This window comes from Henckelia pumila, chromosome 4 (genome assembly GCF_033568475.1).
Source record: "Henckelia pumila isolate YLH828 chromosome 4, ASM3356847v2, whole genome shotgun sequence".
In the NCBI taxonomy this organism is placed as follows: Eukaryota; Viridiplantae; Streptophyta; class Magnoliopsida; order Lamiales; family Gesneriaceae; genus Henckelia; species Henckelia pumila.
This window is the reverse complement of record NC_133123.1, coordinates 50971185-50984373: the sequence shown is the minus strand read 5'-3', so window position 1 is coordinate 50984373 and position 13189 is coordinate 50971185. Positions and strand designations below refer to the sequence as shown.

The following is a 13189-nucleotide window of genomic DNA, read 5'->3' as shown; positions in this document are numbered from 1 at the left end:
CATGCGAGGAGTCAATACACGCAGACTCGATCTACCCGCTCACTCTAGTTCGACCAAGAATCTTAAATCTCTGATACCACTTAATGTGAGATCTCGTTTCTAATCAACTAATATCAGACAACAAGCGATAAGTAATCAATGACCCAATATATTTTTTTTTTTAAAAAGAGGCTCGCGCGCCCGCGCTGACATCAGCGCGCCCGCGCCTACGCCCCGCAAATCCTAGGGCGCCAGCGCCAAAGGAAGCGCGCCCGCGCTCATACCTCGCAAAGAGGCCGCGCGCCCGCGCCGTCCCCTCGCCCAGAAAAGTTAAGGCACTGTAATAAACTCAATCAAAACCTAAACACTGCATTAAGAGTATTTGACATTCCAATAACAATACAAGAAAGGTTTAGGGGAGAGCAACATTCAATTCGATAGCACCTACATCGTTTCTTGCTTACAAAACATATACGAGAAGTTCGAATGACTAAACATGATCGCAAAACATAACTAGGTTGACATGCTGATTCGACTTCTAAATGAGTCTCACTTCTATCTCTTGCTCTGGACGCTAACCAGGTCTATGCTGACTTGATCATGCCCTTCCTGTTGCCAAGTACACATACAAAACAAAGCAACAGCCGGATAACCGATGAGAATGATAATCCCAGTAAAAGCAACATATCAAGTAATACAACAATAAACATGCTTCCAAGACAACAACAAAATCAATAACAACGTAATGAAATGCATGTCTTTAAACCAGGATATCAAATTTGATAACAAAGGATTGCTGCTGTGCTTTTGGGATCCCGAGGATGAGATCACGTGACGACTCACTGACTCTCCCAATCGAGGTGGTGCCACGTATCTCACTCCTCTAGACTTTGAGCAACTATAATGAGTATGCTAGCACTAGGCGCAACGACTACGTCCTAGGCCACTCGAATATAGCTCCCAAACGTCTAACAAAAGGCTGTTCTGCCCATCGAAACAATAGTGCTGGCTCAATATGAATGCATATGGAAACAAAAGGAACTTAGCCATATAATTCATTCAAATAATCAACAAAATACAGGTTCCATAAACTAGAACCAATATCAATGCAATATGTGATTTCAAGGGAAACTCGAGAACCAACTGTCCCGAGTATGCTATCCCGCTACAAAGATTGCTTTTACCTTTCAATGCCGTAGATCCAACTCCGGACAAGCTACAACAAAAAATTGTATCAACAACTAGACAACCTAAACAACAAACAACGGTTCAAGGAAATCTCTTTACCGTTCTTCGTCCAACTCTCGACGAACAATGCTGCTAACACAGGGCTCGACACACTCCAACGAATCTGTACGAATACAAGAGTTGATCAACAACCACGATCATTCACAAGCCAAGGCTTCACTCAATACCAAAAACGATTCAAAAACCCAAAACTCAAACCGACGGCATAACGGCTATAAACTGAACAAACCGAAAATGCAGACAGCAGTTCAATACTGATATAACCTCAAATCAATGCCCAAAACAACAATAACAAAGCAAACCCATCAATCTCAAAATCCAGATTTTCGAAAATGGCTTCCAAAAATCATAACAAATTCGGACGTCGCTCTAATTCAAAACCGACAGATAATAAACGATCAGAACTCTGTCTAGAACAACATACTAGAATCTAAATCGATTCTAACAACCTCCGAAAAACAAAACATATCCGATCGGAGAAATACTTACAATATAACAGAGCTCTCACTGCAGTGATCGATAATCTGCCTTCAGAATTAATTTCTAACGGACGGATCGAGCTCGGACTGGATTTTGAAAGCTTGAAGAAGCGTTTCCCCAAGCTCCAATGGAAGAACACGATGGAAGGGAAGAAGGAGAAGCAATAGAGACTAAGTCAAATCTCTTCCAAGTGTAGATAATATATTAAACTCAATATTTGCGTTTTAGTCCCTGAAAAATCCAAAATTTGCAAAATAGACCCTGATCAAAATCGAGTCGGCTCGTGAACTCTGTAATCTCCTATTAACTCAAATAAACTCATTTAAGATAAAAATGGGACGTTACAACATTAGTGAATGGGCTCCGACGTGCAGGCAAGATTGCTGACGAATTTTCTCCAGTTACATATGTGTGAGATCCCTCCCCACGGGTTGTATTAGTGGTTTTGTTTTCGTCAGAGACGTCGTGAGCTATGTGAGAACTTGTTTCATCCTCTTTATGAGTAGTATTTTTCTTGTTCCCCTCAAGATCTTTGTCATTAACTTTAGACTTAGTTTTCTTTGGGTCTTTTTTATCAGGGTCACAAGATGATGACCCTATTTTATGAGGTCTCTTGTCGGTGCTCCGACATTGATGAGATGTCACGAACTGAGCGACTGCTTCAGTTGCTGCGCGTGCAGCTGTTCCTTCCATTAAGACTATCAACGTTTTTTGAGTGAAACTAAATACAGGCGGTGGTTTGGAGATTGGAGGTGAGTCTCCATTGCGATTATTTCCTTGATTTGGTTGTGATGGAGTATGCATTCTCAATGATGCAGTGAACAAGTTCCCACAGACGGCACCAAGCTGATGTAGCAAAAAATTGATATTACTCGATTAGAGAGAATATGCGTAATTTGTAGAGATCCGGATGACTGGATTAATACTTGAACTATTCCAAAGACCGAACTTCGTGGGTTGTTACCTGCATCACAAAGCAAAGTGAGTGGCGCCGGGGGTTTTCGGGCGAAGACACTTCGACGCTCAAGTTAGTATTTGCCCAATAAAAGTTCTAGAGAACTAGAATATGTGATTATAGAGTGCGTACCTTAATAATGAGAGGACTTGAGTTATTTATAGATAGTCAGAGAGTTTCATGGGCTTTAGCCTCTTATGGGCTTTGAGGTATTTATGGGCCTTGATAAAGTGTCCAAATAAATATCGGAGTAATATGAGACCCATATGGATTGAGTCATTGGGCTGGGGCCCGGAAGAAAATCAAATTGGGTAATAACCCATCATATATATATATATATATATATATATATATTACTATATGTAATATAAGAGCATTAATATATAAAGTTATAATATAATTTTTTATTTGCTTAAAACTCCTTATATCTTATAAAAACCAAATTCATTATTATATTATATTATGATAATATTTTTCTTTATATTTTATTTCTCTCTACTATTATTTTAATTTCAAAAATTAAAAACTTTAAAATTTTAAAAATAATTCATTCTTAGGGAATAGTGAGTTTCGTATGGGTACATGGATTTTACTTTAATGTGAGATCGATCTACGCATTTTTGCGATTGATAGAGGTTTATGTCACTGCATATCATCGGATATTATTAATATATGCATTATATGTATAAAAACAAAGATTAAATTGTTCATTTATACTATTTTATAAAGGCTGAGTATCTTATAGTAACTGCTTTTTGGTGTGTCATGACACACCAAAAATCATATTTCAACTCTACCTTTTTTTGTCCACTTTTTTCTCAACTTTTTTTTCCCACCAACATCTTCAATTTTTTTTCCCAACCAATTTGTATCATTTTTGTTTCTATGATTATATAATTTCAAATGTATATATCTCAAATATCAATTTGATTATATTAGCATATTAAATTTATATTATCTTCTCAATAATTAATTTTCAACTACTAAATAATACATTATTTCATAAATAAAAACTCATAAAATATTCATGTATTATATCACACATACAATTGCGTGTCCTTCTGTCGTTAGAGCACCCACAATGGGTGTTCATTGGGTGTTATTAACACCCTATGAACACCCATGTGGGTGTTCATAGCATTGTGGGTGGGTGTTATTAACACCCACCCACAATGAAATAGAGATGGGCGTTCACAGTTGTGAACGCCCATCTTATTATTTTTTTTTTTTCAAGAAATGGGGCGTGCTTGCACACCCCATCACTTTCTTTCTGGCGCGTGCAAGCACGCGCCAGAAAGAGAGTGGGCAGGTGCAGACGCGGGCCCCACGCGTCTGCACCTGCATTACTTTATTTTTTTTTATTTTTTTTTAATTTTTTTAATTTTTTTAATTTAAATAATAATAAATAACGGTAATATATTCAATTATTTGTCAGATTGTGTCAAACTAGTACATTTTATAACGGAAACTTTTTTTTGTTATTTAATTTATTTTATTTTTAATATAAAAAAATAAATAAATAAATAAATTATAACGGCTAGTTAGAATTTTTATTTTTTTATTTTTTTTAAAATTTTTTTAATTTAAATAATAATAAATAACGGTAATATATTCAATTATTTGTCAGATTGTGTCAAACTAGTACATTTTTTAACGGAAACTTTTTTTTTGTTATTTAATTTATTTTATTTTTAATATAAAAAAATAAATAAATAAATAAATTATAACGGCTAGTTAGAATTTTCATCTATAAATACCCTTCAATGCTAACACCAAAATTCATTCCACTTCCAACACTCTTCAATTCTACTTTCATTCTCTCCTATATCTTTCTTACTCTTTTCTGAAATATTATTTTCTATCCGAAATGGATGAAAATACGAGGGCATATCTTACATATTTGTTAAATTCTACACAAAACTCGCAAAAAAATGCATCTTCCCAAAATCCACATATTTGTAAAAAAAATGAATTTATTTAGTATAAAATAATTTTATAATGTTGAGTGGAATGTGGGACCCATAAATAATGAGTGTTAATGTTAATAGGATTGTGGGTGGAAAGAAGGATGTGTTATTAACAGTGGGACCCATGACTTTTGATGATATGGAGAGTGTTATTGTGTTAATAACGAGATAGCATTGCGGATGCTCTTAGTATTAATGAAAGTGGTGTTTATTAAACCGTGGATCGTAAATTGCATCCTTCCCAAAACAACGTGCGAGTCATTGTTTATACTTTTTGCCACGTAGGCTCATCTCCTCTGATATTATCTGATAAATAAAATAATTAAGAATTATGAGCAACATTGGAGTCTTTATGTTCATATTATGTTATAATAATTTTTTAATGTATATCTTTTAGTTTTAAACTATTTTGACTTAAATAACGTTCATATATAATACTTAAATCCCATGAGCTAGTTTAAAATCTCAACTCACCACACAAAAAACTAAATAAATACCTACAGTGATGCATCATTAATCCAATACATTCTTAAACTAGTCTACATGGTGCCTGAATTAAAAGAAACTCCTTGAAAACCAATTCTCCAACACAATCTCCAAAAACATATTTCCGGAAACATCGGAACAAAACCAACCTGGATAACATGATGCTGAGGGGGATTCAGAAACTGGATTGTTGGTAAAATTGTCATGCTACCAGAAGTCAAACCATTTTGCCAACAATGGCTCCAATAAAGTAGGAAAAATACACAAGATACTCAAACTTGAGTCTTTAAAAGCCAAAATAATAATTTCTTTGAAATACTTGGCATGTTTCTGAAGATTTATGCTAGCAGTCGTGCACCAGATGGATGAAGAGTGAAAATACCATCTTGCTGTAAATTATTTACACTACTAGAACAGAGGAATGTCAGAAAATATAATGCATACCAAAACGACGGAATAATGCCACGTGGACTAAAGAAGATGCAACTACCATTTGAAATTAATCTAAGAAATATTACAAGAACCAAAAAAAAGGCACTCGTTCACTTTCAAAGGATATGACATACTCAAACCCCAAATTTCCTACATTCAAAATGATTTCACGCTTTAGGCATATTTGCTCTCTGGTTTTCTCGTCTACATTTGTTGCTAGTCTAAGCCCCGTATGTATTTCACTACCGACTTCTGTGCTTCAGGCATATGACGAAAAACAAGTTGTATCATGATTATACGTACTACAAAACATACTAAGGCCTGACGTACTGTAGAGCTTAAGCGTAAGGCGCAATTTTACATGCACACTTTACTGGAGCAAAGCATCCAGCATCCAGCATCCAGCATCCTAAATGATCATGCTAAATTCAAAATATCTGAAGAAGATGTCATGACATATAAGGCCGTATATACTTGACAAATGATTAAGATAAAATAAAACAAATACTCAATAGTTTACAAGCATAAAATAATGATTATTATCTTGCATTTCATGTTTTATTTATTATCCGCAAGTCGAAAGCATACTTAAAATCAACTTAAACCTTTAAAACGCACAAGGCTCCAGCTTTCTGGTGAAGCCATGGCTTTCTTAGAAAGGTCTGAGTATCTTGTGACTTGTGTCAAGGGCCTCAAAGCGCAAAAAAAGGGTGGAGTCTCCATGAATCCCGAGTCTAGGCAAGGCATGAATGCCCCTTTCATCATACATTGATCAATACAATATTCCTTGTGCAAGTACTTATACATAAGCTCAGAATGGCAGCCTACCAGTTACATGCACATTATTCCTCATAAGGAGTAACTGAAACTGCTTGAATCATAAAAGAAAAGAAACATTTCATTTATTTTATCCCAAATTCATACCCCACCCCCACCCCTCTTCCATTTGTCTCCTTTATCAGTCTAGACTAAAAGATAAAAAATAAAAAAAATGGTGACCTAGCTCGACAAAGAACTCTCTGAGGGCGTTGTTTGTGTAATTTTTTGGTCGAAATCTCCACAGTAATGTCTATATTAGTTTCTCCGGTCGAAATACGGGAAAACTCTGTTCAATTCTGAATGGCAACGAAGTTTTGTGAATTCTAACCAGAAGTGGAAGATAATTTCGAGATCTTCAAACATATTTGAGGGGTTCAATGTGACTATTGTCACTTCGTCCCACACAACATGAGACTTTACCATCATGGAGCAGCTTCTTGCAAAATTGAGATGGTTATAAAATTAATATAACCTAAAATGGATGAGACACCATATAGATGAAGGCTAGATATTGCTAAATCAACTGCCCTGAATGGCTGGTAACACTTAAGGGAGGATAGACCGTCCTCCCCGTTCCGCTATCCACTTCTACTAAGGCTAAGATTAACAGGAACAAGAAACTTGGTGGCAACAACCAGAAGTTTGACATAATACCAAATATTAATGAGTCTTTCTAGAACAAGGCATTTTCTGAAGAACCCAATCCTTAATTAAGAATAAATATGATATGATTGAACTCAAATAATTTGTCAGATGTGAAATCTATCTACTGTCAGATGTGAAATCTATCTACTGCTTTGTTAGCTACATCCACAATAATGGACATAGAAGCTGCATTGATATCACATTTTTTGCATGTTAGCATGCTTTCTGCTGCGTACTTGTGTCACATTACCAAAAGCTTTTCATTTGAACATCTATATATCCCATGTTGGGCATAATAAGAAATACAAAATATAGTCCTAAGCTCGCCACAGCAACATTTTCCCAGCTGAAGTTGATCACTAATCAAGAAGTTGTACGGGTTTATTTTTGTTCAGTGCAGAGCTCATCATTGACAATTCACCAAATGGGATTGAGCCATTGAGCAAAGACATGATGCCAAAACCTCACCTCTTCATATATGTTTATTAAACCTAAACATGATTCCATTTGAACTACACGAAATACAAAAATCAATAAGGCCGGTATTTTTAACTGCGGAAGGACTAGAGACAACTTGTAATACTAAAAACGCTTAACAATTGCTATAGAATCTTCACGCATTTAGAATCAGTAATAAACCTTCTTCTTAGAATAATCTTCATAGAACTCCATTCAATGAACTTCAAACATCCTATCCTATCCAATCCTCAAGAATAATGAACAAACTTCCGGGCGACCAATATGAAATCTTGCAGAGTAAACAATCACAATTTATTCAAAAACCAATTCGGGTGTGAGCAAAATATGAACTGAAGCAAGAAAATTATCTACAATGTGGTACAAAAAATAGTACTTGTACACAAAATTATTACAAAGCGCCTCGGTTAATATTGAAAAGAAAAGGCAAACGACGCTATAATCAAACTCTTAAACAATCATTCAAGAATCTCAAACTCATCTTCCCTCAAGTGTGCCAAGAATTTCACAGGTTTACCGTCACGCCCCAAAACCTGGTCTGTCTCGAACTCCACTTTATACGGCAAGTTTGCCGAGATTCGTTTACCCTTGTGAAAACCAACATACTGCTTCAACACACCAACCTTGCCCGTCAACTCAAATTCAGGCAATTTCGGCACATGGTACACCGTGAGTGGCACCGTGACCCGGACCTTGGACCCCAATTTCGACTCAGCTTTCTTAACTTCCTCGTCATTAACACTACCGAAATCAAGAGTCACTGAATTTGAGATGGTAGCTGAATTGCAAGAACCCGATGACGAGGGGTAGTTGTCCGCAATTGCGGCAGATTTCTTGGGGCGAAAACGGGGAAAAGGTTTCTTGCCCAATAAAAAGCTGATCTTGGAGAAACCCACATCCGGGTTCGTGATTTTGGAGTCGGAAATGTGGAGAAGTGAAGAGAAAGCTGGACAAGTGGTCATAATTTCTCGGCAAAATTGAGGTTTACTGGCTCGAACGGGGTGAGATTTAACTTCGTGTGGTCGTTTTTATATGAGCATCTGTGATCTAGAAATGGGATATTTGGTGCGCTTCTATCCAATTTATATGGCTGCAGAGATTTGGAACAAAACGCGATTCTTGACTGCTCATCTCTGGATTGACACGTAGCCTTGTTAGATCTGAAAATTCAAAGAAAATTTGGGATAAATAAATAAATATATATATATTCCACTACGTTTTCACTTTTCAAAGTATTCCCAATTCTCATTGATTAATAGCTAGCCTTATTGGTTCATTGATTGTAAAAAGGATTTCTGGGGATATAAACGAGCCAAGCCGAGTTGAGATTTTGAATCTTCAAGCTCGGTTCATTTATGACTGAGGCGAGCCCAAACTTATTTAACGAATATATTCATAGCTCACGAGCTTTTATCGAGCCTAAACGAGTTTAATATATTTAAACTATAAATTTAAATATTCATTAAATTAATTAAAAACTAAATTATATATTTGAAAAAAATATAATATTATTATTAAAATGTGTAATTTTATTCTAATAAATTAATTTTTATAAATTTTTCAATATTTTAAATAAGTAAAGTGTAAATTTATAAATTAAATATCAATATTATTATTTTTTCGTCTAAGAGATGACTTACGAGCTTGTTAACGAGCATGTTCACGAGCTAACGAGCCTGTTAACGAGCATGTTCACGAGCTAACGAGCCGAATATTGTAAAGCTCGAGCTTGGTTCGTTTGCCTTAACGAGCCTCATCAAAAGAGCTCGAACGAACTTTTAACGAGCCCGAGACCCGAACAGTTCGCAAAATGTTCGACTCATTTACATCCATAAAGATTTCTCATAGAATGATCAGGATTATCTTCCTCTTTGTTTTTTTGAAAAAAAGTATTCAGGTCCATGTTAGTATAACTGATGTTCAACTTGAATTTAACAATCATGTGCAGTCATTTACGGTGTTGGAATGATATTTTTGGAAAATTTCATGCAATTTTTGAGGTAATACTTCAATAGTACATCTAAATTTGAATATTTATCTTCAAATGGGGCCAACCGAAATATGAACGACAATGCTTCTTTCTTTTAGGGTGACATTAGCTATAAAAAAAAATGTATTGATCAGGGAATTTCTAGTTAAAAAGTGAACAAATTGGAACAAAAAGAACACGAAAAATAGCAAAATGCCAAACCACGATCTTGGTTTTTGTGAAATCAAATTATATATTAGTTGAACGCCAAATTTCTGTCATCGTTTTTAACCAAGTATGGCGTATGTGTTTGTGTGTGTGTGTATATATATATATATATATATATATATAGAGGAATGCTCAGCTGCCCAACCATGTTTTTTCACTTGGTCCGCGACCACTAAAATCCGGTAGTGGATTTTAGTGGTTTTTGTTTTGATTTTTTTAGTGGTCGCAAACCAAGTGGGGAAACATGGTTGGGCAGCTGAAAATTCACACATATATATATAGAGAGTTTTTTTCAAGTGCCCACCTATCATGCCCACCAATCATGTGGCACTATTCTATTGTGGCACTATTCTATTGGATGTGATAAATATGTGGTCCAATAAAATAATGTCACATCATTGGTGGGCATGGTAGTGGGCATGATAGATGGACACTTGAAAGAAACTCTATATATATATATATAGAGGAATGCTCAGCTGCCCAACCATGTTTTTTCACTTGGTCCGCGACCACTAAAATCCGGTAGTGGATTTTAGTGGTTTTTGTTTTGATTTTTTTAGTGGTCGCAAACCAAGTGGGGAAACATGGTTGGGCAGCTGAAAATTCACACACACATATATATAGAGAGTTTTTTTCAAGTGCCCACCTATCATGCCCACCAATCATGTGGCACTATTCTATTGGATGTGATAAATATGTGGTCCAATAAAATAATGTCACATCATTGGTGGGCATGGTAGTGGGCATGATAGATGGACACTTGAAAGAAACTCTATATATATATATATATATATATATATATATATATATATATATAATTGGGCACTACGGGTTGGCACACAACCTGATCGGAAGGAGCATTTGTCGCGCAACTTGTTAATTAGTCCGGCTCAGGCCCTCTTTGAAAACAAGAGAAAGAGTTGGGTTTATGTTATGATCTCCATCATATCAAGGAACGCAATTGTTAATAGTACAAGAAATGGTCATGTTAAACATATTACAGTCATATGAGGAGGAAATATTTCGGCCATATAGCCAAATGGGCAAAACATGCAAAATACTTTAGCATAATGGGCAATTCCTATGAACTTAAATGCTTTTACATGAATGGAATTATTGAGCATTAAGGTTGAGGGATCAAGATTCAAACAAAAATTCATCGACCAGCGAATCCCCGATCAACCTAAGACTATAGAAGATAACCACTACATGAGTGAATAAAAAAATAAAGAGTCATGGAGAATACAACAGTCATTAACTTCAAACATTTTCTAATAAATATCCTGATTTATGCAGTTAAAGTTGAAAATACAAAAGAATCAATCATCCACTAAAAATAAGAGATTCTGCAAACTCGATAGAGCTGGAGTGGTTTGTGCCACACCTGACTTCATCTTTATGTATATCGAATAAAATAATAACATTGCGAGCCTTTTTTTTTTTTTTTACACTATCAAAAATCTTTTGTTTCATTTATGTTGAGAATGATGTGTATTGTTATTTTAACTACACAAATTAACCATCTCCATAAAAAATAGGAGGTGAAACAGCAACTGGGATATAAGATTTAGACCCAAGGACAGATGGATTTCCATTGGCCAAGTGCTACTGTTTTTCATGGATTCTAGGCAGAGCTACTCCTATATGCAGTCAATCGATTATTAATATAATGCATGAATGGATCTTGGAAACCATTAGATCCAGAGAGTAGGTTATAATTATCCCACAAAAAAACAAGCTTTCAGGCTTCAACAATATTGATAATGCCCCATTTCAAAGTTCATAAGGTATTCAGTGATAACAAAATTCATGAAATGCAGCAGAAACACTAATGTAAGCATATTTCATCATCAACATGAAAAATGGAGACACCATCACCAGGCTTTAGTCAAACCAAAAGATTATTCAGAGTAGCTGATATCTTCTTCACATATTTGCAAATAAAACCAGAAGTTGAAATGGTGAATTAGAAATAAATTTCCTTGCAACAATTGTATATGGCAATTCCTGAATATTGATCAATTACCTGTCAAGTCGAAAAACAGGATGATTCGCATTTTTTTAGAATAGACCTGCCTTCACTGTATATATCCATCAATTCTGGCAACTCATCCTTAAATTTGTAGCAATACCTTTCCAAGAACTCCTCCTCCTTCAGCCTCAAAAAAAATGAATAAGAAAATTTCTTCTCCAATCCTTTCTTGATCAAAATTTCCACTACATGAAACCGAGGCGCGATCCTATTTTCAAAACTTAAAAGTAGCACAGATGGGTCATTAACAATGACCAATTTATCCAAGCTCTTCTCATTCATTAAGAATTCCATGGTCCTCGCTAGTTTCTTCACAGATAAAGCCATAATCGAGGGTTGCTTCTTGAATGCTGATATTATCTCCTCATCTGACAAGCCAAAGCTCTTATAAAGCTTCACTTTAACCTCCCAGGTCTCTTTACTAACCGCACATAGAACATGGAGGGCTGAGATAAATGTTTTAATTAGAGGATTCATACCCATTGCAACTAACTGGTTGACAAAGCCCTTAAACTTATCATGATTTCGACTCATTGCAGGTGCACACCGTGTAACCAAGAATGCTATAGAAGACATGGGTATCTCTAAGCCTCTCAGAAGATCCAAATTAGGAGCAAGACATTTGTCCACATTGGACAAGAGGATTCCAGGACGATACTTAAGCATCTGTATGAAGCGCTCTTCGCAATCAGGAAACATTTTAAGGTAATCATAACAAGGAGCAATCTGGTTTTTGAGGCTGGATGCGAATACCCTAGGCCGACGAAGAAGAACTTTCGGCAAGTCAGAGCTAGATATCCCAATAGAGATGAAGAATTCAAGTTTGGGAAGAATATTTTTCTCGGCACTTAATCTGTAAATAGATGGGCATAGCCTGGCCACTTTTGAGATGGCTGTGTCATCAAATCCATAGTCCCTCAAAATATTCGTCACAAGCTTGGCGTTTTCGATTGCATAAGATCCCTCTGTACTCCGAGATGAAAAAAAGAGCCGGTAAACAAGAAAAATCGATGAAACATTTCGTCGAGCATGGCATGGGCATTCATGCAAGAAGGGTCGGCCAGCACCAACGTTCCTAATAAATAACGTTTTCCAAATCGAAGAAACCATTTCACAGGCAAAGATTTGAACTTTGTTTGCCAGCAGAGAGGAGATCACAAAATTCGAACAAAGTAAATTAATCCAAGCGAAGTAGGTGGCCAATGGGGTTCTAAGTTCATATATTCTTGAAATGCCAAACAAAAAATAGCAGTTTGAACTTTATAATTTTGGATAAAACTTCTTTATATAAAAATATATCTAGTATTTAAATGATTCTCTCTTTCTCCAAGCTATACATGATTTCATTTTTCGGTTGTTTCTAAATTCTGTATGTAATAATATTTTTTCTTATTCCTGTTCTTCATATATCTCTGTTAACTAAATTTTGAAAATGTCCTGCCATTTAAATTACAGTCATTTAGTTTTCATTT

General features: G+C 35.6%; 2 protein-coding genes across 3 annotated transcripts; both read right to left on the bottom strand.

Moving 5' to 3' along the window:
- Positions 1-7805: 7805 nt before the first annotated feature.
- On the bottom strand, positions 7806-8578 carry LOC140865242 (ferredoxin-thioredoxin reductase, variable chain-like). Its single transcript, XM_073269809.1, has one exon. It carries the CDS (start codon positions 8448-8450, stop codon positions 7947-7949), a length of 504 nt encoding a protein of 167 aa, XP_073125910.1. The 5' UTR covers positions 8451-8578; the 3' UTR covers positions 7806-7946.
- LOC140865241 (transcription termination factor MTERF8, chloroplastic-like) lies at positions 8516-13071 on the bottom strand. 2 transcript variants are annotated; one of them, XM_073269807.1, is made up of 2 exons: positions 11712-13071; positions 8516-8648 (listed from the first exon to the last, which is right to left on the bottom strand). In XM_073269807.1, the coding sequence occupies exon 1, from the start codon at positions 12825-12827 to the stop codon at positions 11715-11717; it is 1113 nt and encodes a 370-aa protein (XP_073125908.1). In that variant the 5' UTR covers positions 12828-13071; the 3' UTR covers positions 8516-8648; positions 11712-11714. The 2 variants fall into 2 exon arrangements, with proteins under 2 accessions (XP_073125908.1, XP_073125909.1); XM_073269808.1 differs by lacking the exon at positions 8516-8648 and adding an exon at positions 10769-10874.
- Positions 13072-13189: the final 118 nt, after the last annotated feature.

Excerpts from the sequence above, each read along its gene's own strand:
- LOC140865242 (XM_073269809.1), bottom strand. The coding sequence starts at position 8,450 with ATGACCACTTGTCCAGCTTTCTCTTCACTTCTCCACATTTCCGACTCC.
- LOC140865241 (XM_073269807.1), bottom strand. The coding sequence starts at position 12,827 with ATGGTTTCTTCGATTTGGAAAACGTTATTTATTAGGAACGTTGGTGCT.